Source organism: Ictalurus furcatus, chromosome 10 (assembly GCF_023375685.1).
Source record: "Ictalurus furcatus strain D&B chromosome 10, Billie_1.0, whole genome shotgun sequence".
Classification (NCBI taxonomy): Eukaryota; Metazoa; Chordata; class Actinopteri; order Siluriformes; family Ictaluridae; genus Ictalurus; species Ictalurus furcatus.
Genome location: NC_071264.1, coordinates 284,746 through 308,295, shown reverse-complemented (window position 1 = coordinate 308,295; position 23,550 = coordinate 284,746). Strand labels below are relative to the sequence as shown.

At 39.3% G+C, this 23,550-nt stretch overlaps 1 protein-coding gene, 2 long non-coding RNA genes and 1 pseudogene across 4 annotated transcripts; all 4 read left to right on the top strand.

Moving 5' to 3' along the window:
- Positions 1-4,474: 4,474 nt before the first annotated feature.
- On the top strand, positions 4,475-5,563 carry LOC128614096 (uncharacterized). Its single transcript, XR_008386995.1, has 2 exons — positions 4,475-4,607; positions 4,780-5,563. It is a non-coding gene; the product is annotated as an uncharacterized LOC128614096 (long non-coding RNA).
- A 1,225-nt stretch (positions 5,564-6,788) lies between these two features.
- Positions 6,789-12,588, top strand: LOC128614095 (uncharacterized). Its single transcript, XR_008386994.1, has 2 exons — positions 6,789-8,762; positions 12,467-12,588. It is a non-coding gene; the product is annotated as an uncharacterized LOC128614095 (long non-coding RNA).
- A 43-nt stretch (positions 12,589-12,631) lies between these two features.
- On the top strand, positions 12,632-19,758 carry LOC128613807 (piwi-like protein 1; annotated as a pseudogene).
- An 18-nt stretch (positions 19,759-19,776) lies between these two features.
- LOC128614084 (piwi-like protein 1) lies at positions 19,777-21,372 on the top strand. Of its 2 annotated transcripts, XM_053635379.1 has the most exons (3): positions 19,777-20,415; positions 20,499-20,624; positions 20,726-21,372. In XM_053635379.1, the coding sequence occupies exons 1-2, from the start codon at positions 20,231-20,233 to the stop codon at positions 20,614-20,616; spliced, it is 303 nt and encodes a 100-aa protein (XP_053491354.1). In that variant the 5' UTR covers positions 19,777-20,230; the 3' UTR covers positions 20,617-20,624; positions 20,726-21,372. The 2 variants fall into 2 exon arrangements, with proteins under 2 accessions (XP_053491354.1, XP_053491353.1); XM_053635378.1 differs by having other exon boundaries at positions 20,499-21,372.
- The last annotated feature ends 2,178 nt before the right edge of the window (positions 21,373-23,550 follow it).

Below are 23,550 nucleotides of genomic sequence, written 5' to 3'. Positions count from 1 at the left end.
TTTGTTTCCCCTCTTATGCTGCAAGCCGTTGTATTGAAACTCGTAAAACCACAACGTCCCTCATGGAGACGTGCGATAGAACAGTCCTGAGAGCTCTCACACACACACGTACACATACCTGAGATCACAATGACATGGCGGCGCTCATGTGGTCAACTCTAAACAGAATTCCCTTCACGTTATTTTCTATGTGATGAAACCGGACTTTGTTGACTTGTAGCTTTTATGTCATAAGTTTAGGTTCGTGACGTAATTCCGCTGATTTTAGCCCAAATTCACTAATGTGATAAAATAACTGTAACGGATCATTTTTACAAGCAAAGATGAAGACAGGGGACGACGATTATGCATCATTTCTCTCTGTGCATCACAGGACTAATTCATGTAGGTCTTATTAATATGTTTATCAAACTCAAATATGACCTTGCTCAGAGTATCCACCATTATTTCTGAGCCAGAACGCCTTTAGAGCGGAACGCCAGAAAACTGGTTCTGTACTTTCAGAGCTCGAGTACAACGGAGTGCAGCATTAATACCAGCAGATCCACAGCAAGAGACTCTCGGATAATACTATAAACACACCAGGTTCAATTACACTACACTAAAACCAGAGAAAAAAAACATGGATTAGGAAAAAAGGACATAAAATAATGACAAAGAGTAAAGGAAAAGGAGAGACAGAGAATGTGTGTGTGTGAGAGAGAGGATGGGAGAGAGAGAATGATAGAGAGAGAATATGTGTGTGTGAGAGAGGATGAGAGAGAGAGAATGAAAGAGAGAGAATATGTGTGTCTGTGAGTGAGAGATAGAGAGAGATGATGAGAGAGAATGATACAGAGAGAGAGGATGAGAGAGAGAATGAGAGAGAATGAGAGAGATATGAATGAAAATTAAATAGAAAGAATGAAAAGCAGAAATCAAGAGGAAAAACAAAAAGTGAAAGACAAACACATTACATGAGCGACTGACAGAAAAAGTTCGAAACAAAAAAGTGAGAAGAAAAGAAATGTAAAAAATAACAGAGAGAAAGAAAGAGCAAAAAAGGAACAATAAAAATGATAAATATGAAAGAGAAAGAAATCATGGTAGGGGAATAAAAAGGTAGGACACAATTGCTAAAAAGCAGGAGAAACCGTGGAAAAGAAGAGGAAGAGAGACAGATAAAGAAAAAAGGAAAGAAAGGAAGGAGAAAAGAGTGAGAGAGGGATGAAAGAAATGAAGACAGATTAACGTTTCACCTTGAAGAAGTCGGTTTTGTCAGCGATGTGCTTTAACATCCCCTGTGTGAGCGGCGGCCTGATCACCACGGCAACAGGACCCTGGCTCGGGCTCATCGGCTGGGCGGAGTCGGCCACGCCCACCCGTTCTGCTGTCACCATGGCGATGGACTGCGTCAGACCCACCAGGTCCATAAGGAGGGGAGACGGTGATGGCGCGGATGCTGAAGTCCAGCTCAGAGAAACAGGTGTTCGTCAGAGACTTGAGCCACCGAGGAGGCGGAGTCACACCGCTGCTGTCTGACATCATCACCACACACACGTCATTAATAATCATATTAATATTAACTATTATTATTGTTGATGTTGATATTAATTTATAAGTAATCATACACCGTAATTAGTAATAATAAACAGCAAATAATAAATAAATCAGTAATATTACATAAAAAAGTAAATCCAGAATAATCATCAGAAAACTTTCAAATAAACAATAACATGCAAATGTGAGAGTATGTTCTGTTTAATATGCGCTGGTTAAATAAAATCATTTTGGCAGCCGTGAACGCAGACACACACTCCTGTTCGAATACACCTAGCCTCTATGTTAACTCCGCCTCCCCCTGGTTAGCCCCGCCCCCCACTGGGTGATGTAGAGCTCCACCAGTCTGCACAGAAAGTGCTGGAAGTGCCCGAGGCAGTGCTGCATCACAGGAGTACCAGAGAACCAGGCTGGAGTTTAGGATCGGACTGGAGAGGGGCATGGTCATCAGACTCCGCCTCCTCGTACTGAACAAAATCTGTAAAGCTGCTCTCTGGAGAACGAACTGCGGAGAGACTTTCCCTGTCCTCAAACACGTCCTCGCTGACCGGGACATCAAGACATGACCGGGCTGGGGGGGAGAGAGAGAGACGAGAGATAGAGAGAGAGAAAGAGAGGGAGGGTAAAAAATGATTTAAAAAGTATACAAGATCATAGTAAGAAATAAAAGAAAGTATTAGAAACTAGTGTAGAAAACAAACAATCTGATCAGTGTCACAGCTTATAATTCATACTGTTTACTGCTTTTCTTTCTTTCTTATTCTTGTCTTTTTGTGTGACTTACAGCGAGAGTGAAGTGTCCAGCGTCTCATTAGTGTGTGATAACTGCGTGATGACTTCACTCAGACTGTGTGTGTGTGATGTGTGTGAGTGTGTGAGATACGTGTGTCGGTGATGTGTGTCTGTGTAAGTGTGGTGCACTGACCTGGAGTGTGTCCTGCTCTTGGGCGGGGCCACTGGACAGGAGGACGAGGGGGGAGACGAGCGGAGGTTGGACTTTGGAGCAGAGGTACAGACAGTGTTGCAGACCGAGCTGCAGCGTAACAGCCGACACTCCTCAACACTCCTCAACAACAACTGGGGCAAGTGTTCTGTCTGGATCTCTATATACACATCTCCTACACACACTTACAGAGAGAGAGAGAGAGAGAGAGAATGTAAGACAGCTGATCTGCTGAAAGTCATGCTGTAACTGAAGCTGAAACTGTTACACAGTCAGTGTGTAAAATGTAAAGTCTTGATGCTGTGTTTTTGGTGTACGATGTTTTTGGTGTACGGTGGTGTTTTTGGTGTGCAATGGTGTTTTGGTGTACAGTGGTGTTTTTGGCTGACATGTAAAGAGTCCTCAGGGGTTTAATAAGATCACCACTAAGAACTGAATACTTACTTCAAGTTGGTTAATGACCTTAAAACATTTAAACAGAAATGGGGTGTAAATCAATGTATTTGTGATGTTGATTATAACGGAAATATGACATTTTTATTTTAGTTTTTTTGGTGATTATGTGATGTGCTGAAACATGATGCTTAACTGATTCGTCTATGGGGGGCGGGGGGGGGGGGGGGGGGCATTTTAATCTTTGGTATTAAATGATATTTTAAAGTCAGGTCCATCCAAGGGTTTTCTCTCTCTCTCATTCTGTCTCACCTAGGATTCTCTCTCTCCCTCTGTCTCACCTAGGATTCTCTATCTCTCTCTCTCTCTCTCACTCTGTCTCACCTAGGATTCTCTCTCTCTTTCTCACTCTCTCCTCACCTAGGATTCTCTCTCTCTCTCTCTCTCTCTCGCTCTGTCTCACCTAGGATTCTCTCTCTCTTTCTCACTCTCTCCCTCACCTAGGATTCTCTCTCTCTCTCTCTCTCTCTCTCTCTCTCTGTGTGTGTGTGTGTGTGTCTCTGTCTCACCTAGTATTCTCTCTCTCTCTCCAAGGGTTCTCTCACTCTCTCTCCTTCGCACGCCCCCTCGCACTCTTGCTCTCTCTGGATTTCTGTAAAGCTGCTTTCTAGCAATGTCTAATAATAAAACATTAATTCACATCAGTTTCATTTCTATAAATCACTTGTTAGAAGTGATTTATAGAAATATGAAATAGAATGTTATTGATATTCTACTGACTGTTGCAATCTCAGAGATGCACGATGCCAAATCTGAGACATTTATAAAGCAAGTTTTTTGTGAAATGAAAACATGTTGGTGCTCATAAAATATCCTGTTTCTTAAAAAGTAGTGTGATTAATTGCTTTTAAATGAGCTATCATTTAAGCAGTCTGGAACAAAGTCTAACTTAAAAACTGTGAGGTCAGCGTGAAAACTGTGATATTTAGGAACAACTTGCCTGATCTGATTGTCCAGGTAGTTAACCATCTCCTCCACCTAATCAGACCGATCTTTTAACACCAAATGCTTCATGAGGGGCCGAAGGTGCTCGCTCTGCATCAAGCTCTAGAACCTCGTACTTCAAACACAAATCTGCTACTAGACGCGCAGCATACACACATACAATAGAGACAAATATTGATTATAAAATAACAAGGTGTCTACAAGGTGAATGAGGCAGAGCAGCGCACAGCTGCGGTGTTCAAATGTCAGTCTGAGAACGGATCTTCCCAACAGTTGAGAAAAGAACAACAACAAAAAAAAAAAGACAGACTAATGTGCTCATTCTAAACATTATCGTTTTTATTGTAATAACTTCTACAGGGACTTCTACAGGAAGTCTACTGATTATTCAGACTAGTCGCTGCAGCCCCAAACATAAGTTATATGAAGTGTAACTATATACAGATAACGTTATTTAGTATTAATGTAATAAATCATTGTGTACTTTGTTTTTCTTTAAAAAAAAGTTAGTGTTAGGTTTTACACACCAGTATAATGTGTCAAGTCTGATACGTAATGCTTAGTTTTCCAGATATACTTTCCTCATATGGGACGAGGCGCATGAATGAATGCTGACGTTCATTCATCCAGTAAATGAAAGATTTGTTGCAAATGAACATGACGATAAACTGCTGTCCATCAGAAATTGTAGGAGGCAGGTATACATGTATATGGGCTTGGAGGGAAGGTAGGATGAAGGAGTTATAAATAATAATTATAGTGTTACTGTACATGTAAACTTTAGAGCTTTGATTTTACCCACTGGCCCTTTAAATTATACTAATACTGTATAAAATGGGAAGAAATCATATACATCCTGAAGCTACAGCTATATAATTTACCTTTGTCTCTGCACTCAGGATGGGACTGAGCAGACATACCTCATATCCATGGAGTGCATCTGCAGCAAATACACCACTCTGAAAAACAGAAGAAAAGAAATGTGCATAGAAAACACTTTTCTCTGATGGGAAAAAGAGCTGTGAAGTATAATGGAGGAGTTTTTAGTTCACCTCATGAGATCAGGATCCTCAGTAAGATCAGTCACAGAGTCCTGGTACTGGAGGTCCTGTAGTGACAAACACTGCTACTAATAATCGCTCAATAATCTGTGTCTTTTTGGGGGTTTTAAAGATTTAGTTGCTTTGTTTGATAAGATGCTTTGAGAATTATTCCTCAGTTTTCAGCCTACATTTAAAGTTCCTGCGTGTGTTTGAAAACCTCTTACCTTGCCATTTGTCTGCCCTGGTGTGCAAAGCCACTTCTCTAGAAGGATATTACTGATATTGAAAAGGTCAACACCGTTAATGGGTGCGATCTCTTTAGCCACTGCGTGAATTTCTGGTCAGGCAAACAAAAGTGGCACAGAAAACATGTGATGAGTAAATGCTGTTGTTAAAAACTGTTTAAAGCAGCCTTTTGTTATACACCCTAGGGCTTGGGGTCGACCGATAGTGGATTTTACTGATACCAGTAACCAAGTCGGGCAGAAGTTTTAAACTGATACTGAATGAAAACACTCGAAGTAAAATATTCCTGAACTTTATTACAAAAATAAAGTACTGACTGAACCATGAAAAATGTACTGCACATTTTAAAATGAAATATAATATATTAACTATTAATAAACATTAATTTAATGTAGCACTCTGTTAGATTTCCAAGTATCTCAGGAATCTCATATTTATGTCTTCAGATCTCCATCAGCCCGATCAGCCTGTTCTACCATTACTTCTATTAACTTTTAGTTCTGTGCTGCTATGAGCTAGAAAGTGTGGTTTACCGCAGAGTTCAGGCCTGGAGAGTCCAAATGAACACACACACACACAAACACTGACACACATGAATGTTCACAGAGACTTCTGGTTTATTTCAAGCAAAACAAAAGTATTTATACACATTGATAAGAAGCAGTGCGTTTCTACTGGTCCAGGTGTCAGACAGATTTAAACAAAACACACAGCACATAGTCATAATTCAAAATAAGTCCTGTGTCATGTTGACATGGAAATACATAATATAACCAAGGATAGCAGTTGATCAGCTTATTTAAAGAGGTTATTAAATGAATACAAGGTAATTAAACGAATACATTCATCATAGGTATTTGATAGCAGTTCATAATATAAGAGTACATGATAAGAGAATTTCCCTTCACACTCCAAATAACAAATAAAAATAGAGATGTCCAAAATGAATTAAAAAACACTTCAAATAACAAGAATGAGTTTTTATTTCTCCTCTAGAGGTCACTCTCGTGCTGCATAATGACATCGGACAGTTCTCAGCCGCTCCTGCAAGGGACGCAGCCGAGCTCTACTAAGGGCTGCATGGTTCTCAATGAAATAGGAAACTTTTTTTTTGGCTTGAGCAATTATTCGATTCTTACATTACTTACGGAGGCTGCATTTGAACAGACAATAAGGAAATGTAAAGCTTCAGTGCTCCGAGTTTGACAGCAAAATATTCACATCTTGATCTACACCATGAAAAAAATTTCCATACTTTCTCCAGACTTTCCAGAACCGTGCCTCGCTTGCTGACATTTAGGCACATCGTGATTCTAAATGACCAGCAACATCAGTACATCAACCCTAACCTTTCATGAGTCCACACTTTCATGAGTATAACCATTAAAAAAAGAGGCTATTGTACATCTTAATAAATATTCAAGTTGCAATCAAAATGGTGCGTGATTGCTTGAGTATTGGTGCTTAGGGTCTGCATGGTGAGATTTACTCTCACCAGGGGAGGTCTGTCCAGCAGGACTCTTCACGTGCTCCACCACTGAGCTGTGCTCGAACAGAGACACGATGAGACGGCCGGGCAGTCCCGTGAGCTTCAGCAGCTCGGGGCAGTCCAGCTGAAAAGTCATGAACATGTTCTCTGTGGCTGACCGCTGATACTGCAGCTTCGAGGTGAAGCTCTCTCCCCTCGTCTGTAGCTCCTCCTACACACACACACACACACACACACACGCACACACACACACACACGAAACAAATCCATAAACAAGTGCATTCAATAGATCATAAAGTAGAGTCATTTATGCTGTATTAAATATATACACTGTATAGAAAATATAAAATGATGCCTAATATTTTTGTAATAGTTGTTAGTCAACAAAAGAGCCTCTCTGTAAATGCAACAGGACTGCAAAAGAAAAAACAAAGCAGCGACCAGTTATATTAAAGCGCAGAATAAAACTAAGACAAACCTGTATTCATGGAAATGACATGACTTTAAGGCTTAACCAAGATAAGTGGAAAAACAGTTTGGTCAATAGCGATGGGAAGGAAAGACATCATTGTAAAATTTGTTTATAAACAAAACACTAAAGATTCATCTATAAAAGAATTAAAATAAAAACTCATACATATATAGATTTATTTTATAAAGCATCTTATTCCTGTGGTAACAAACCTGTAGCGTATCAGACTTCAGCAATGTGTGTACGAGGTCCAAGCTGAATTTCAAACACATGGTTCTCTCTGCACCTGTAAACAAAGCAGAGGGGCAAATTTCTATATTTATAATAAATAAATCTATTCATGATAGATTAATATAATCAGTGATTAGACGAGGTTTAGAGAGGCCAATCGTAACAAAACTCAGTGGACCGGTTTGACTCTTGACCCCAGAGGTCTGTGCTCAATTTGAACCCAAACGGTCACTGGGAGGCACCATCACATTTTGTTTTGTGTGTGGATTTTATATCATGTGATGTTTCCCACAAACACAAATTCTTTATATCAAATTGTAGATCTCCTTATTTTGAACAACTGTGCCTCAAGAACCACTGCTGTCAATCAAATTGCTGTCAACTCATACATACATGTACACACATTATGCACACACACATGAACTGGTGTGACTAACAGACCAGATCTTGTGCGATTTGTAAAAATAAATAAATAAAATTATTATATGAGCACAGTGACAGGGGCACCTTCATAAAGTTTTGCATTAGGTCCCCAGATGTTTAGGACAGTCACTGGATTTAGTTTTACACATTAATTTATAAATATCTATTGAATAAAAATGAAGCCATGTTTTTCATAATTGTTGTACAGATAGGTGGCAAATTAAAGGAACACCCTTAAGAAAGGAGTTAGGGGTGAGGGCATTTTTCTGGCATGGTTTGGGTCCACTTATCCCCTTAAAGGAAATGGTCACTGCACATCAATATGAAGTGGTTTTGAATGATCACCTTTTTTCCTATGATGAAGCATTTCTATCCTGTTACAAACGGACAATGCACCATCCATAGGGCACAAGGGGTCAATGAATGGTTAATGATGTGAAGGATATGTCATGGCCTAACCTGATCTCAACCCAGTTGAACATCTATGGGAGATTTTAGACCAATGTGTTATGTCTATGTGATGTCTTCATCATTATCGAGACAGCAAATGATGATCTTTTGGAACAATAGTGTACCATTCCAGCAGTACAATTCCAGAGACTTCTAGAATCAATGCCAAGGCACATTGAAGCTGTTCTGGGAACACATGGTGGCTTAACACTGTTTATTAAGGTACTGTTAATTTTCCCTTTAATTTCTCACCCATCTGTATAATGTCACTGTCACATGGAAACCTAGTATCTCCAGATTTGATCATTTTTCCTTCTTTAAGTTCTTTATAAAACAATGCTATTGGTCACCCTTTACATTTAACTGTGGGTTTCACAAATATTTAACCAATGAAAAGTATTAAAAAGTGTTTGTGACTAAATCTCAATCTCTAAAACTTTTGGTAAAGCCTCATAACTCCACCCCACCTACATGTTGAAGGATTGATGTGCCACACAGCAGAGCTGAACGTAAACAGTGATCTTGAAGGTACATAAAGAACTGGTTGCTTTGAATAAATACAGCGTTTTCTTTCATCAGTAAACACCAAGTCTGTAAAGGCTTTTTTAATCTAACATTAATGTCATTTAAACATTTTTTTTTATGTACAGCCACACTTCCAACTGTAACAGTTCACTGCACAACATACAGGGTTTTTTTTTCCTGAAAAGTAACAGTTTGTCATGTGAGGTTTCCACCCGAGAGTGACAGCATGTACAGTGTCCTCCACTAATATTGGCACCCTTGGTAAATATGAGCAAAGAACAAAATCTTTTGTTCAAAAAATTCACAAAAATACTCTGCTCTCATGGATAAACAATTGCAAACAGGTTTATTAAAAAAAATGTTACATGGGTGCACAACAATTTTTTTTTTTTTTTTTTTTTTGTATAGCGCTTTTTACAATAGACATTGTCTCAAAGCTGCTTTACAGAAATATCAACATGGTATACAGATGCAAAGGTGTAAATTTATCCCAACTGAGCAAGCCACTGAGTGGCGACGGTGGCAAGGAAAAACTCCCTAAGATGTTTTAAGAGGAAGAAACCTTGAGGGGAACCCGACTCAGAAGGGAACCCATCCTCATCTGGGTAACAACAGATAGTGTGAAAAAGTTCATTATGGATTTATATGAAGTCTGTATGGCCTTAGGAGCAGCCGTAATCCCAGCAGTCTGGAATTAAAGAAGATTTGAGCTCCATCCAGAGGCAGAAAGGATCTGGATCTCTAGTATCTCCATAAATTCGTGTGGGGCTCGGCGAAAGGAGAGAGGGAGAAAAAAGATAATTATGACTGCGAAGTAGTAGAACAGAATCTAGTCAGGGTAGGCTTGAGTAAACAAATACGTTTTAAGCCTAAACTTAAACACTGAGACTGTGTCTGAGTCCCGAACACTAATAGGAAGACTGTTCCATAACTGTGGGGCTCTATAAGAGAAAGCTCTTCCCCCTGCTGTAGCCTTCTCTATTCGAGGTACCGTCAAATAGCCTGCACCTTTTGATCTAAGTAGTCGTGGCGGATCATATAAAACCAAAAGGTCGCTTAGATATTGTGGCGCGAGACCATTTAGTGCTTTATAGGTTAATAAAAGTAATTTATAGTTAATGCGAGATTTTACTGGGAGCCAATGCAGTATTGATAATATCGGTGTGATATGGTCGTATCTTCTAGTTCTAGTTAGGACTCTAGCAGCTGCATTCTGGACTAACTGGAGCTTATTTATATTCCTACTGGAACATCCAGACAGTAAGGCATTACAGTAATCTAATCTAGAGGTGACGAATGCATGACGAATGCATGAATTATTATTATATGAATTATATAAGTATTTCTGCATCATGTAGTGACAATATATTTCTTATCTTAGAAATATTTCTGAGATGAAAGAAGGCTATCCTAGTAATATTATCTACATGAGCATCAAATGATAGGCTGGAGTCAATAATCACTCCAAGGTCTTTAACTGCTGCACATGATGAAACAGAAAGACCATCCAGAGTAACCATGTGATCAGAAAGATTACTTCTAGCTACACGTGGGCCTAATAAAAGTATTTCTGTTTTATCAGAATTAAGCAAAAGGAAGTTAGTTAACATCCAACGTCTAATGTCCTTTACACATTCCTCAACTTTACTAAGCTTCTGTCTGTCCTCTGGCTTCGCTGAAACATACAGCTGTGTATCATCAGCATAACAGTGGAAGCTAATTCCATGTTTACGAATAATTCGACCTAGGGGTAGCATATATAAAGTAAAAAGCAGTGGGCCTAAAACAGAACCCTGCGGAACTCCAAAAGTAACCTCAGTACGCATGGAGAAATCACCATTTACATCTACGAACTGATAACGATCGGTCAGATAAGACCTGAGCCAGGAGAGGACTGTTCCCTTAATACCAACAACATTTTCTAATCTATCAAGGAGAATAGTGTGATCTATAGTATCAAAAGCTGCACTAAGGTCGAGTAACACAAGCAGAGAGACACAACCCTGATCAGAGGTCAGTAGAAGGTCGTTTACTACTTTAACTAACGCTGTCTCTGTGCTATGATGAGGTCTAAATCCTGACTGCTACATTTCATGAATGTTATTCCTATCTAAGTACGAGCATAACTGCTTTGCTACAACCTTTTCTAAAATCTTAGAGATGAAGGGGAGATTTGATATTGGTCTATAGCTGGACAGTTGAGACAGGTCAAGATCAGGTTTTTTAATCAAGGGTTTAATAACTGCTAATTTAAGTGATTTAAGTACATAGCCAGTGCTTAGGGAAGAATTGATTATATTTAGAAGTGGTTCAATTACTCCTGGACAAATCTGTTTAAAGAAACATGTAGGTACGGGATCTAGTATGCAAGTTGATGAATTGGCTGAAGAGATTAATGAAGCTAGTTCAGTCTCTCTAAGTGGAGCAAAGCACTCTAAACATTGATCTGATATTGCTACATTGTCATGTAATGGGTTTGTTACAGTACTGTCCGGTTTTAATTTAATGGCCTGTATTTCACGTCTAATATTTTCAACCTTATCAATGAAAAATTCCATGAAATCTTCACTGCTATGTAATGATTGTGATTGAGTGTTTCTCTCTGTAGTGGTTTTATTCCTAGTTAATTTTGCTACTGTGTTGAAAAGGAATCTAGAATTGTTTTTGTTGTCTCCTATTAAGGTGGAGAAATAGATTTTTCTAGCATCGCCAAGAGATTTTCTATATTTCAGTAGGCTCTCCTTCCACGCTGTTTGAAATATCACCAGTTTGGTTTGACGCCGTTTACGTTCTAATTGTCGAGTTGTCTGTTTTAAGGTTCGCGTTTGATCGTTATACCAGGGTGCTAATTTTTTTTCTCTAATTATTTTCCTTTTGAGTGGAGCCACTCTATCTAGTGTGTAGCAGAGTGTTGACTCCAAGCTTTCAGTCGCCTGATCGAGTTCTATGTGATCTGACGGTGATCCAAATCTAATTGATGTTTCTGCGAGGTTATTTATGAAGCTCGGTGCAGTAGCTGATGTGTAGGTACGTTTTACGCGGTAGCGAGGCGAGGTGGAAATATTATGATCAATTCGTATTATGAACGAGATAAGATAATGGTCTGAGACAACTTCAGACTGCGGAAAAATGATAATTTTTTCTATTCTTAGTCCGTATGTTAGTATGAGGTCAAGAGTGACAATTATTAGCACCCCTATGAATCCATGAGAAATACAGTATCTCACAAAAGTGAGTACACCCCTCACATTTTTGTAAATATTTGATTATATATTTTCATGTGACAGCACTGAAGAAATGACACTTTGCTACAACATAAAGTAGTAAGTGTTCAGCTTGTGTAACAGTGTAAATTTGCTGTCACCTCGAAATAACTCAACACACAGCCATTAATGTCTAAACTGCTGGCAACAAAAGTGAGTACACCACTAAGTGTAAATGTCCAAATTGGGCCCAAAGTGTCAATATTTTGTGTGGCCACCATTAAGTTCCACTGCAGTGGCTTAGTAGGTGGCTTTGTACTCAACCTATTTGCATTAAAGGAATTAGATATCATTTTATGTTAACAATATTTTCCCCTTCACATATTGAAGCCATTGATTTCTAATAATTTGACAATTATATGAGTGTACGATATTGACCCATAGAGTAGATACAAGTAAAAAGCAGACGCAATTTGTCAACTTTGCTCATTTCTTTATCATCAGTAACCACTTCATCCTGCTCAGGATTGAGGAGGATCCAGAGTTTATCCAGGATTAATGGGCAAGAGGCAAGAATATATCTTACATCAGTCCATCACAGGAGACCACGGACACACACACAGACACAGAATCACAGACTCATTCACACCCTGGGGCAAGATAGCATAGGAGATCCACCAACCAGTAGGTCTGTGTGGTGGGAGAAAACCTGGAGGAATCCTGCACAGACACAGGGAGAAACTGCAGTTCCACATAAACAGTATCCTGAGCTCAGGATCGAATCAGGGAACATGGAGCTGTGAGGTAAACTGGTCTACATGAACCATACTCATACACAATATATGGTAAATCCACTTGGAGGAAGGAGTGGGGATGATTCATTATTAATAATTATTAGGGCTGCAACTAACCATTATTTTCATAATCGATTAGTTGGCCGATTATTTTTTCGAATAATCGGATGGGGCGGGGCAAACTTTCAGTACCATTTCTTCTTACTTGAAATAAAATCCACAAACTGAGTGTTACTTCAGACTAAAACTTTACACAAGTGTTTGTCCAAAACAGAAAAGAACCCAATTCAAACACACACCCACACACACACAGCAGAATATATATTATTAATTAGGACTGTAGTTTAATTCAGTGCTTTTTGTGCAGCCATGAAAATAATGCATAAATACTATAAAATAAATTATATAAAATTTTGTGTTTGAATTAGACATTACAGATCTTACTCACGCTACACTCTGTATCAGCGCGTCTACACCGCGCGTGATCGCAACGCGGCCTCGTTAATAACACATCACTTCCGTTATAATAAACAACAGAATTTAAAACTGTAAGCGCGCAGATACAGCATATAATGACAATAAACTTACATTAAACTAAACCTTTTAAGCAGCATGCACCAGTTTCCCCTGCCCCTTACACACAGTGGATATAAACATAACTTTGTGCTCCGCGGTGTTTAATATAAAATGCTCCCTGCATTTCTGATTTTCTTCCTCAGTGACGTGATGATTTCTCCTCCATCTGATGGAGACTGACATCATGGGAATAATAGGTAACGCTGACAGAGAGTAAACTGGAGAAAGTCAGTGTCGGTGACTCTGAGTGTCTGCTAATGCTAGCGTGCGTATGACGTCATGCGTCATCGTGACTTATACTACCGGTTAGTAAAAAAATCGCTAGTGATACATTTGAGATGATTTTACCTTTCTAAAATCCACACAGTAGAGTATACAGACAGTAGAGTATACAGTGCCTAGTGTAAGTGTACAGTACTTCATTTGGGACACAACTTTAGTATTTACTCCCCGAAGCGTGTTTTCTGAACAGAAGTAACGTAATGCCGACCATCTAATCCATAATGAGATTCATTACAATAATTTTCATCATCGATTATTATCCATTTTATCGATTAGTTGTTGCTCTAGTGCAAATATATAAATATAAATGATTTGACTTTTTTTTGACCCAGTGTAAAATGTTAAAGAGCTATCTCTATATCTCTAGATATAACCATGCGGTGTGTTAGATGGTGGTATGCTGTGTTCAATAGGACTATGTGAGCACAAACAAACACTGAAATCTAAGAATGTTTTTTTAAACAGATAATTAATAAAAATGTGTCCACACAGGTCTGTTAAATCTTTAACATATAACAGGTAGTGCGATAATGGAAAAATGGTATAAATGTAAACATAACATGCTTTGACTGAGTATTCAGCAAATTAGCTTATACCAAATATGATCATAGCAGTTATAGTGATAGCAGCCAGGTAAAGTGTATTTAAAGTGTATATAGTGACAGTAAATTAGATCCTATGTTTTTTAATAATACAGTACAGTATAATTCAGTTGTTCTATTAGTGCAATTTCAACCAAAATACAGTTGAGTGTAAAAGTTTGTACCCCCTTTTGGTTTCTTTTGGACGGAAGAGTGTTAAATGTCCTAAACACTACAAAATTTGACTGTAAGTAGAAGTTAATTTTATTATCAGACTCAGATATCCATGTTAATATTTTTAATACTGCTCATTAGTGTTAAATGACTTGAAAGAGTCAACACATCGGATGGTCATGGCAGGATCTTGATTTTGTGTTCAGTAAACCAAATGTGTTGATTTTGATGTATGTTTTGGATCACTGTCCTGCTGGAAGATCCAACCAAGGCCCATTTTAATCTTTCTTGCAGAAGCAGTCAGGATTTTATTTAATATCTGTTGATATTTGGTAGAGTCAATGATGCCATGTATCCTAACAATATGTCCCGGTCCTCTGGCAGAAAAACAGCCCCAAAACATTAAAGATCCTCCACCATATTTAACAGTGGGCATGAGGTACTTTTCCATATGACTACCTCTCTGTGTGCTCTAAAACCACCTCTGGTGTTTATTACCAAAAAGCTCTATTTTGGTTTCATCTGACCATAGAACCCGATCCCATTTGAAGTTCCAGTAGTGTCTGGCAAACTGAAGACACCTGAGTGTGTTTTTGGATGAGAGTAGAGGCTTTTTTCTTGAAACCCTTCCAAACCACTTGTGGTGATGTAGGTGAATTTGGAGACTTTCTGACCCCAAGACACAACTAATTTCTGCAATTCTCCAGCTGTGATCCTTGGAGATGTTTTGGCCACTCGAACCGCCCTCTTCCGTGTGTTGAGACGATATGGACACACGTCCTTGTCTAGGTTGATTCATAACATTTCCAGTAGACTGGAACTTCTTAATTATTGCCCTGATGATGAAAATGAGCATTTTCGATGCTTGTGCTATTTTCTTATAGACACTTCCCATTTTGTGAAGCTCAACAACCTTTTGCTGCACATCACAGCTACAGTGGTGCTTGAAAGTTTGAACCCTTTAGAGTTTTCTATATTTCTACATAAAGATACACAAGTTTTCCAGACAAGTCCTAACACTACACAAAGATAACCCATTTAAACAAATGTGACAAATATTATACTTGGTCATTTATTTATTGCAGAAAATAATCCAATATTACATATCTGGGAGTGGCAAAAGTATGTGAACCTTTTGCCTTCAGTATCTGGTTTGACCCCCTTGTGCAGCAATAACTGCAACTAAACATTTCCAGTAACTGTTGATTAGTCCTGCACATGGGCTTGGACATCAGTTTTGGCCATTCCAAACCAATAACTTTATTGTTCTTTAACCATTCTTTGTTTGGGGCCATTGTCTTATTGCATGCCCCACTTTCTCTTGAGGTTCAGTTCAGTTCCTGGGTTCATTCTTGCCCTGCGTTTGGGGAACTCACCACTACACTAATTATAATCTTTCAGATAGCTTGGAGATTTAGTACGTGTAGACCTTCTCAACTCAGGGTTTTCCATCCCAAGGAAAGTTTCTGACGCAGCCACTTCAGAAGTTCCTCCCAGTTTTTGTTTGTGACTTTCCTCAGAGAATGAGGAACCTGAGTCTTTTGTAGAAGGCACTGGAATGTCAACATCTGGCCGTGAAGTGTCTAACAACTCTGGTGCTGGTGCTACGGATGTTGCATTGTGCCTGTCTCTCATCTGATCAATATGTCAGTGCACTACTTGCCCACTTCCCAATGCTACTGTGCACCATACAGGACCAGTTTTTTTCTGAACTGTTCCTGGAATCCAAGTAGGTCCAGAGCTGAAGTTCCTAGTATACACTGGGTCACCCACCACAAGATATCTTTCCTTTGCATGTTGGTCATGGTACCATTTTTGTCTCAATTGTTTGTGTCTCAATGAGACCCTGTGTAGACCAGTTTCCTTCCACACAGCTGATTTGCCAGTGGTCGACTGTGGCGTCGTTCGGTAACTGAATAGCACTCTGGCTAGCTTTTTCAATGGACTCTCCAGCACTGTCACGATTTTGAATGTTTGAACGGCCCTTTCAGCCAGACCACTGGAAGATGCATGGTATGGTGCTGTGCTTGCGTTTGATGCCGTTTCTTTCCATAAACTCTTGGAATTCAGCACTGGTAAAAAACAAAAAAACTGCTATGGTCTGACATCACTACTTCTTGTATCCTGTGCTGGCTAAAGGTTTGTCTTTAGCACTAAATGGTAACTGATGGTAACTGGTAAGAGCCGCACGCCGTGGAGGTGGAATCACTACACGAGTCCCCCATAACACAAAGCTTCCCTGTATGCAGAGTTCATCATTTCCTTACATATTAGGGATGTCACGATACCAAAAATCTAGTCGTCGGTACCGATACCACCAAATGTACACAATGCTCAATACCATGGTGTGGTTTTTATTTTTTTTAAAAAGAGAGAATAAAAAAAAAATTATAAAATTAAAAACTCCTGGAGGACATCCTCCTCTGGCTGATACTGGCAGAGAGAGAGAGAGGGATATTTTAGTTCAAACACTGTCTGACCATGACTAATAAGTGCTAAGGTGCACTCCTAAATGCACGCACACACACCCCTTATACTCTGAAAGCAAGCATTAGTTTAAATTCACTGATAAGGTGGCAGGATTAAAAGATTTATTAAAAGCATGAACATGTGTATAATTATTAGTGACATGAGGCTACATTTAGTTGACAGGACACGGGCTGAATGGCGATGCATGGTGGCCCATTAGGAGGTAGTTTATAACATTGCAATGTGTTAGTGTTTAACAAATAACTGGATATTGCTAACATTACATGGAGCATAGTGTCCGTAGTGTATGAATGGGTGTGTGAGTGTGTATGTGATTGTGCCCTGCGATGGACTGTCCAGGGTGTACCCCGCCTTGTGCCCGATGCTCCCTGGGATAGGCTCCAGGTTGGATGGATGGATGGATGGAGATATACATATATATATATATATATATATATATATATATATATATATATATAATAACTTAATTAAATATAAATGAAATGAGAAATGAAATAATGTTTAATTACTATGGGTTGCATTTAATATCAATTTGACATTAAGCATAGTTTGCTATTTCATTGAAAGCTATTAGCCTTTTTCCTAATAAGGATCACTTTTGTGTTAGTCTACTTTTAATTAGGACTCTATTGTTTTTAAGATATCTAAAAATAAATATTTTATGTTTGTTTATTTATCAATTAACCAACAGTATCATTGCTATTATTTTAATTTAGTTAACAGTGACCATGAGCAGAGAGCTTACATTTAACTGTTTATGATAGACTGTATGATTAAAGCTTAAATAAAAAAAGATTGGTATCTGGATCAGTATCAGCTGTAAAAATCCTGATCGGAGCATCCCTAATGAACACCATTAAACTAAAGCGCTCTGCATCTGACGGGTAAATGAACTCACCCAATCACATCCTATATGAGATTATTCAGATATATACACAATATACACAGAGCGGTTCAGAACTGATTCCAGCCCAGAACCATGACAGTGGAAATGTCTAATAGTGTAGCTTTAAATATATTTAAGAGGAGCAGACTTCAAACACTGAACATTGAGGTTTATTGTATTTGTTTACAAGGTAAACAGGTTAACGGTTGTTTTTTGCATACAGTCTGTAAAATGAACTGAAAATATTAGATTTAGTTTATCAGAAGGTAAATTAATGTGTCATGGCTCACACTATGTTCCTAAATTCTGTCATAATTGACCAGCTCAAGTTTTCTCATGCCTACTTGTGTGTTGTATTGTGGCATGAGAGAACTTAATAAATGTGAAAGTGCAATAAAATATGTTATCACTAAAATCAATGAATAATCGTGATAATCGAGATCTCAGTATTAATCAAAATAATCGGGATTATCATTTTGGCCATAATCGTGCATCCCTACATGGCACTGATCCAGGACCTGATAGCAGCAAAAAACAAAACAAAACGGTGGATCAGCTATCAGAGATAACAGAAATCAAATCATATAACTGATGCATGTAAAAGAGACGTGACTGTTCTTTCACTAGGATTGAATTCATTATATTCGTACTTTATGTATGGGTTTCTGTATGAAAGTTTAATGGTAAACGAGTGCTTCAGTTAAAATAATGAGCGTTGTAGATCTTAAAGAAAACAATATCGCATGGGTATCGTCTGATACTCAAGCTTTCCATTAAGGAAAATAAAAGCTAGGATCATGACACTTCTAGTAAATAAGTCAAATGAAACTGTTTTTATTTATTTATTTAATTTTTAAATTGAATGTTTAAGGATATTGCTGTTTGATTTTCTTTGTTAAAGTCGTTTCACCTTTTGTGATGTGACACACGCAGTGCAGTGCAGCTGCTTCTATGTGATTTTTGTCACAGTATATCCTTTTATGGGTCTAAGCATATGGCATAAGATAATTTCAGATTAACAGCCTCAATCTACAGATTACCATTACTTCTTGTTCTGAAGCACTCACTTTAAATCATGTGTGTAAGGTGGTTGTGATCCTGTCAACCAACCGTAAGGATAAATACGATTGCGTGAAGAAGTACCTGTGTGTGGACTGTCCCACTCCAAGCCAGTGTGTGGTGGCTCACACCCTCAGCAGACCTCAGACCCTCATGACCATAGCCCCAAAGATCTCCTTGCAGATGAACTGCAAGATGGAAGGAGAGCCGTGGAGCGTCGAGATCCCGGTACGGTTCTGTTCTTCAAGCACTGGGAGTTTTTCAAGTAACTCAAATATATCCGGCATTGGGATTTCAACTACAGCCAAAATCATCACTTAAAAGCATATCTGATCTTGTAACTGATCAACAGTGGCACCTCCTAACCCTGATGTTATTCTATTAAAACATTGTTTTAGTGACTTCTCCTGCTCTTTCAGTTGAAGCACCTGATGATGTTGGTATCGACTGCTACCACGACAGTGCCGCAGGAAAGAGATCCATCGGTGCACTGGTGGCCAGCCTCAACCCGGGCATGTCCAGGTACTTAAAGCATGACTTGTGTGGACTCTGTAAACAGCTTTAAGAAGGGTTGTGTTTAATGAACTAGATTTTAGATTTGAACTTTTCCACCAGTCTTCAGAAGAGAGGGCATTACCCTTTGTGGTTCATCGTAACTTTAGGAGAGAGAAAAAGTACAATATCGTTCCTTTAATGATTAAAATGTTTAATTGTCAAATTGCTGTGGTATAAGGAATAAAAAGCATCAGGAAGACCTGTTTAGCTTAGTGGTGCGTCACATTACACCATCCTGTCGTTGTCTATCTTTCTACATATAGCAGCATGCTCATGGTTTCTTTATTTGTTGATATTTTTTAATCCCTCGTATATCTGCATATTGTTACCACTACAAATGATCAGTAAAGATTATGAATCCAACAAGAGTTTTTCAGCTCAGTGGTGGGAAATTTCAGAGACTTTTAACACTACTTCCTGCATCTCAGGATTCTTTACTCAGGCCTGAGCTGGTTCTCTTAATCTCACACACTCTTCTCTGTATTTCCATTTCCTTCCAATCGAAGGACAGAATCACAATTTTTTAGTCTTGAATCCTCTGAACGTTGTTTTCCTCGCTGCTACCGCCACCTTCATCCTCCTCATAAAGGGTCTGGGCCATGCTCTGTATGCTATGTGCTCTGTATGCTATGTGCCGCTGCTCTGTAACCATGAGAGCACCGTCCTTCTCTCAGGTGGTTTTCAAAGTGTGCAGGGTATGAAATGCACTCTGGGAGGAACATCATGCTCATAAATGACCTCGTTACACTGCAGTCTCTTTGATTCCGACTTTACACTCAGGATGAAATACTCACACTGCAGTCTGACGGAACGTGGGAGAAAAAGCGAGCGATTTTAGAATTGTCGCTTCAGTTAAGAAGCGCATTAAGACATGGCTTTTTGTTTTGATTTCTTTTCATCAGCTGTGCTGAAGGCCTACTTCAAATACAACGAATGTTTGCCGTCACGCATCGTGGCGTATCGAGATGGCGTGGGCGACGGCGTGCTGCTGAGCATAGTCGACTACAAAGTGCCTCAGTTCATGCAGTCCATCAAGGCCATGGGTGAAGATTACGCGTGAGACTCGACACATCTCCATAAAACAGATTTGACGCACGCTTTTTGGGTTTTCTCTCAGCCATCAGTGTTTCTGTGTACAGGCCCAAACTGACCGTGTTGGTGGTGAAGAAACGCATCTCTTCCAGATTCTTCGCTCTCCTCGACGCCAGACTGAGCAACCCTCCTCCCGGAACGGTCATCGACGCCGAAGTCACGTGACCCGAGTGGTGTGTTCAGGCATAGTTCATCGATCTTTTTCTCTTTTTCTAGCGGTCTTTCTGATCGCAGCTTCAGGTTACGTTCGAACGCTGATGGCTTGATTTGTCAGGTACGACTTCTTCATCGTGAGTCACAAAGTGCGCTTCGGCAGTGTGGCCCCCACTCACTACAACGTGGTGTACGACAGCAGTGTCCTCAAACCAGACCACATGCAGAGACTCACCTACAAACTCTGCCACATGCATTACAACTGGCAGGTAAAAGCCACACACACACACACACACGTTCATACGGGAGGAGGGTTGCTAAGTCAACGATTTTCATTATCGATTATCATCAACTATTATGGATTAGTTGTTGCAGCTCTATTTGCAACACATTATACTAAGAATTGTGTGGTATTTTAAGATGTTTGTTCAAGGTAATGCAGTTAATACCCATTGCAGTTCTTTATACTTTGGGTTATTACTCAGATTATAAATGTATTTGAGTGAGGACATTTATCACCTGTGTGCTTTTTCTGCATTGTTATTAGCATATGTACTGTATGATTTAGTAAAATAATCATTAGCCATTACGTTGTTATTCTGATTACTCTGGGTGTGTGTGTGAGTGAGTTCATTCTCTTGGGTGTGTGTGCTGTGTGCTGCACTTCCTCTTTTTGGTCAGGCCCTACGCCTTGCTGTAGTTAACTTTTAAGAGACATTGTCTATAAGGAAGAGAGCGTGACTCTGCTCTTTCCCTTATTCTCAATAAAGTCTCATTCTCCATATTTTATTGCCCTTGTGTTTTATTTCTATCAAAAATCTTCTCCAACACTGATAACGATCGGTCTGATGAGACCTGAGCCAGGAGAAGACCGTTCCCTTAATGCCAACAACATTTTCTAATCTATCTAGCGCAGAGGTGTCCAAACTTTTTCCTGTGAAGGGTCAAGTTTGTCCCGCAGGCCCTAGTTTGGGCACCTCTGATCTAGCGTGTAGCGGAGCGTTGATTCGGTCGCCTGATTGAGTTCTGTCGGATCAGACGGTGATCCAAATCTAACTGATGTCTGTGCGAGGTTATTGATGAAGCTCGGTGCAGTAGCTGATGTGAAAGTACATTTTATGCGGTGGCGAGGTGGAAATATGATCCATACGTATTATGAACGAGATAAGAATGATCGGAGACAACTTAAGACTGTGGAAGTGTTACAATATTTTCTATATTTAATCCGTACGTATGAGGTCAAGAGTGTGACCACCATTATGAGTAGGCCCGATTACGTTCTGATTGACCTCTACTGAATCTAAGATGGACACAACCGTTGTTCTCAGAGGGTCTTCTGGGTTATCAAAATGAATATTAAAGTCTCAGATGATTAATGCTTTATCTACAGACACAACCAGGTTTGAGATAAAGTCTGCAAATTCACTAAGAAATTCAGCATATGGCCCTGGGGGTCTGTAAATAATAATTAGAGGAATTGACTTATTTTTTGTGGCTACATAAGTTATGCTGGTATAAAGAATTTCAAAAGAATTAAATTCATGATTAGGTTTTTGTGTGACGACTAGATTTTGACTATGGATGAGACCAACACCTCCTCCTCTACCAGTTGAACGAGGCTGATGTACATAACTGTATCCAGGAGGACTGGCTTCATTTAATGCTATGTACTCGTTTGGTTTAATCCAAGTTTCCGTTAAACACATTAAATTACATTCCTGATCAGTAATGATGTCGTTAACAATAAGAGCCTTAGACGCAAGAGATCTAATGTTTAATAGTCCTAGCTTCAGATTAAAGGTGCTGGATGTATGATCTAATTTAAGGTTAATTAGGTTACTAAAACAAACATTCTGAAATTGTCTATGTATTTGTATAGCTCGGGGAACAGACACAGTCTCTATAGTATGTACTACAGGTGTTGGACTATTAATTGAACATTGCTTATGATGAACGTTGTTATTGTAGAAGATGTGCTTACGCTAGGCAGTCACTTGGAGTGTAGCGTCTTGGAGATGTTGTCAGACAGCAGTTCCGCTCCGAGGCTGCTGGGGTGCAGGCCATCAGGACGAAACAACCTAGGACGCTCCCAGAACAGATTCCAGTTATTAACAAACAGCAGATTCTGTTCATTACACTGAGAGGGAAATTATTCATTTTTATTTTGAAATAGTTTTATTCTTGTTCTGTTTCATTCTCATGTGAGGATAACGACTCAGAAGGCCATGTGATGTTACTGAGATCAGAATGTTTATCTGCTTACAGAGACACAAACATGTTCTTCTGTTCAATGTTCGTCTAAACATCATCTAAGATCCTAAAACAAAGCCTGTTTGAACTGCCTCAAACTGCTTCTTATCGGTACACAGAATGATGTCATGCTCTGAGTTTCATATATATAGTAGTGGTTTAGTACAAGCACTTCAGAGCGCTCTCATTATTCTGTCCTGCTTTATTCTATCCTGTATTAACCATCTGAGAGAGGGGTTGTCGCTGCGGGGGTCCCGACTCAGGAGTATGGGGCGCTCGCAGGTCTTTAGTTTATTTATCGAAAACATTGGATTTGGTGTCACAAGGATTGCCAGCACGTTTGCGTGCCATGGCTCGAGCTGCTCTCTTAGTGCAGATCACTGGGAAAATTGCTCTCACACATTGATCTTACACTCATCACACCAGGTCACTTCTATTTTGAATTAGATCCACATGCAACACGACAGCTCATCAAAGAACAGGATATGAAGTTATTCTATGTGTCACCCAAAATTTTAATATTAAACCTATCAGTGTGTCTAATACACCAACTGTAGTGTTGTATTGCCTAATTAATTCTGTGGAGCCAGTCACTGAGAACACTCACGATTGCCTAGCCGAAATTCATATTTCCTCGAGCCAAAGTTTGAACTTTTTAGACGTTCCATCTGGAAGATTTTGTGAGCACCCTGTTCT